Source organism: Anarrhichthys ocellatus, unplaced genomic scaffold, assembly GCF_004355925.1.
Source record: "Anarrhichthys ocellatus isolate YVR2014 unplaced genomic scaffold, GSC_Weel_1.0 scaffold5820, whole genome shotgun sequence".
Lineage (NCBI taxonomy): Eukaryota > Metazoa > Chordata > Actinopteri > Perciformes > Anarhichadidae > Anarrhichthys > Anarrhichthys ocellatus.
The window spans coordinates 1-3,262 of NW_022285794.1; the positions used below are offsets into that span (position 1 = coordinate 1).

The following is a 3,262-nucleotide window of genomic DNA, read 5'->3' on the forward strand; positions in this document are numbered from 1 at the left end:
TCTGTCTGTCTGTCTGTCTGTCTGTCTGTCTCTCTGTCTGTCTTCAGTTACTGATCTAACTTTCTCTTTAATTCTTCTTCCTTTAGACTTTGATAAGAGAGTAAACGACAACAAGACGGCGGCTGAAGAAGCCCTGAAGAAGATCCCCTCCATCAACGCCACCATCATGGCCGCCAACCAGAAGACCAAGCAGGCGGAGGCGGCGCTCGGCAACGCGGCCGCTGACGCCCGGGAGGCCAAGAGCAAGGCGGAGGAGGCTGAGAGGATCGCCGGCAATGTGCAGAAGGTACGACGGGAGCGGAGAGTAATATATATATATATATCATATAAAATATCATAAAACATGAATTAAATACACGCTGCGTCCTCTTCAGGGCTCAGCCAAGACCAAGGAGGACGCGGAGAAGGCCTTCCAGGACACCAACAAGCTGGACAACGATGTCGGCGACATGATGGACCAGCTGGACGCCGCCGAGCAGGAGCTGGCCAGGAAGAAGGCCGAGGCCGACCAGGACATGATGATGGCGGGGATGGTAGGATCCGGGTTCCAGAAGAGCCTCAGATGAGATCTGTGAGATCCAGTCTGTGTGTCGGGTCAACACTGGCTTACGTTTCCTTTTTCCTCTTTCAGGCGTCGGATAACGCGAAGGAGGCGGAAGACAACGCCCGCAAGGCCAAGAGCGCCGTGAAGACGGTGCTGAGCACCATCACTATCCTGCTGGATCAGCTGGGTAAGAAGGTCCTCGCAGTCTGAGACCCTGAACAACCCTGAAGGATGGGGGGCGGGGTTTTACTGATGCTAGCACTCTCATCGGTTCTTTTTGATTATTTTATATATTATATTATATTAAACCTAAAACAATCATTCATCGATACACGTCACAATGAAAAGAGCTAAAAACAAAGTACGAAGCTGGTTTGTGGTGCAGATCGATCCAGAGTTCATCCGGAACCGGATTTCTCTCTCCAGGAAACATCGACAAGGTGGACCTGAGCAAGCTGAACCAGATCGACGAGTCCCTGAAGAGGGCCAAGGGCAAGATGGGCGACAGCGATCTGGACCGGAAGCTGACGGAGCTGAACGACGTGGCGCGGAGCCAAGAGGACATGATCAACGACTACGACCGGCAGATCCGCGAGATCCGCGCCGACATCGCCAACCTCAACGACATCAAGAGCACGTTACCCGACGGCTGCTTCAACACGCCGTCTCTGGAGCGGCCTTAAGCTCCGCCCCCTCCGACTCCAACACTCCCCCTCACCTCTAACACTCTGGCAAACACGCCAACTTTTTACCAAAACAGTTTTTAAATATATATATTTCTTGTCCTCAGATTCTTGTCTTTGAAGCCACGTTCACGTTTTATTTTGATTTTATTTGTGTTATCAAAAGAAAAGCAGCTGTTTTGGGAGACGCAGTGACGTGGTCACGGTAGAATGAACTCAGAGAGCTAGAAGAGCCTCCAGAACCACAAACCCGTCTGTTTCACAAACAGGAAGTGTCCGCTTGTATTACCCATCATGCCCCGGGGGACACGCCGGCTGAATGTACGGCTACACTCTGTTTTTAAAATGTTTAAATCAATCGTGTTTTCAGAAACCACACAGTGAAGGAATCCTCTCTTCTGTTTTCCTCCCGAAGCTTCGAGACTAAAAACACCAGCAGATGAAAAACAAGTATTTCACTTCAGTTCATCAGTACTTTCACCTCCAATGGGTCGTGTTGTTGAGTAGAGCCACGCCCACTCCGCTGGTGTATACGAAGCCTCTGAAGTCCAGAAAACATGTTGTTTTTAAATCTTGTTCCCAAAAGACGCGTCTAGTTCCCTCAAGATTACACCGTCTGAGGGAATTAGACCGTATGTTTGCAGGTGGAGGATTCTAACTCGTATGAACAAGACGTGGATGTTCTTTGGAACTAGACTAATAGAATATCTGGTTCCCGACACACAAGTTATCGTCTTGCTCCCACGAGATTTGGATCTTGGTTTGAAGTTTGAAGTTATTATCGTCTACGCACAAAATATTGACTTGTGTGCAAGATTTGGATCTTTTGGGAACAAAATAAAAACGTGTACACACAAGATGAATTCATATTTTATTCCCACAAATGCAGGATATTATCTTAAATGCACAATATATTAAACTTGTGTGAATATTTGCATCTTCTGGGAATGAAATATGAACTTGTGCAAGATATTCAGATGTTGTGCCAGCTTTGTTTCTGCTCAGAGACCATCGTGTGTTTTATCACGTCTCTCCAGATACAAGCGACATGTTTCAGGACGTCGGCGGCTCTGCGGACGCGTCTTTAAATCATGTCTCGTGTACGCGTGTTCTATTTCTATCTCTTGTCCCACAAGTTGCTGCTTACCGCTGGTGTTTCTTACCGCTCACACACATTAATATCTTCTTCCAGGCTAAATCCAACACTATGCAACTCTGTACATTTTGCGTAGCGAGAGTTTTTATCTGATACACTGGTGCTAATAATTATTTTTAAAATGCTATATTTGTGTGTGTGAATGTTTTTTTATCATGACATAGAGAGAGGATTGTGTTAATGTGTAAATATATATGCTCAGATGATTCAGGACTTAATACGAGTCCAACGTGTCAAACAGCCGCGTTGAGCTCCGTCACAGTCAAACCAACCGACGCCTCCAGCTAACGAATATATTCTATAAGTATCTGTTATTATTCTAATACGCCTGCTCGTATACGAGGCTCAGTGTTCATACTTCACTCCTGTTTTATTGATTCTCGGTGAGTTCCTTCAACCTTCAAGTTGTGTGTTTGAGCTTTTTGAGCCACCGGGACGTCCCGAGTCATCGTACCGACTGCTACTCGCTCGGTCACCGTAGTTATAATCAGTGTTTTTGTGTCAGTCGGGTTGTACTCACGGTCACGTGTTCCACTAAACCTTCCTCGTGGTTTTCGCTCCCTCGTGTCGGTACTGAAGCAGGTTTTATTTTTTGTAAATCAGGTCCTGAACAAAACACAAAACATCAGATTGTCCTCCGTGATATTCTCCAGATTAACAATCTGTTACCAGGACAACCGGACTCTTTGCTCACTTTATTTCTACTTGTTCTCCCTCCATCCAGGCGGTCGCTCTGCGGGACGTCCAGCACACACACACCAGATGTATGAACAGTATTTTAAGTTATAATGTACCAGGTATTTGTATCCTATTTGTAACCCTGTTGTCTTAGGTGTGTGTGTGTGTGTGTGTGTGTGTGTGTGTGTGTGTGTGTGTGTG

General features: G+C 46.4%; 1 protein-coding gene across 1 annotated transcript; it reads left to right on the forward strand.

Moving 5' to 3' along the window:
- Positions 1-28: 28 nt before the first annotated feature.
- On the forward strand, positions 29-3,078 carry LOC116380014 (laminin subunit gamma-1-like). The gene is made up of 4 exons (XM_031841966.1): positions 29-286; positions 375-533; positions 632-731; positions 971-3,078. Exons 1-4 carry the CDS (start codon positions 167-169, stop codon positions 1,225-1,227), a joined length of 636 nt encoding a protein of 211 aa, XP_031697826.1. The 5' UTR covers positions 29-166; the 3' UTR covers positions 1,228-3,078.
- Positions 3,079-3,262: the final 184 nt, after the last annotated feature.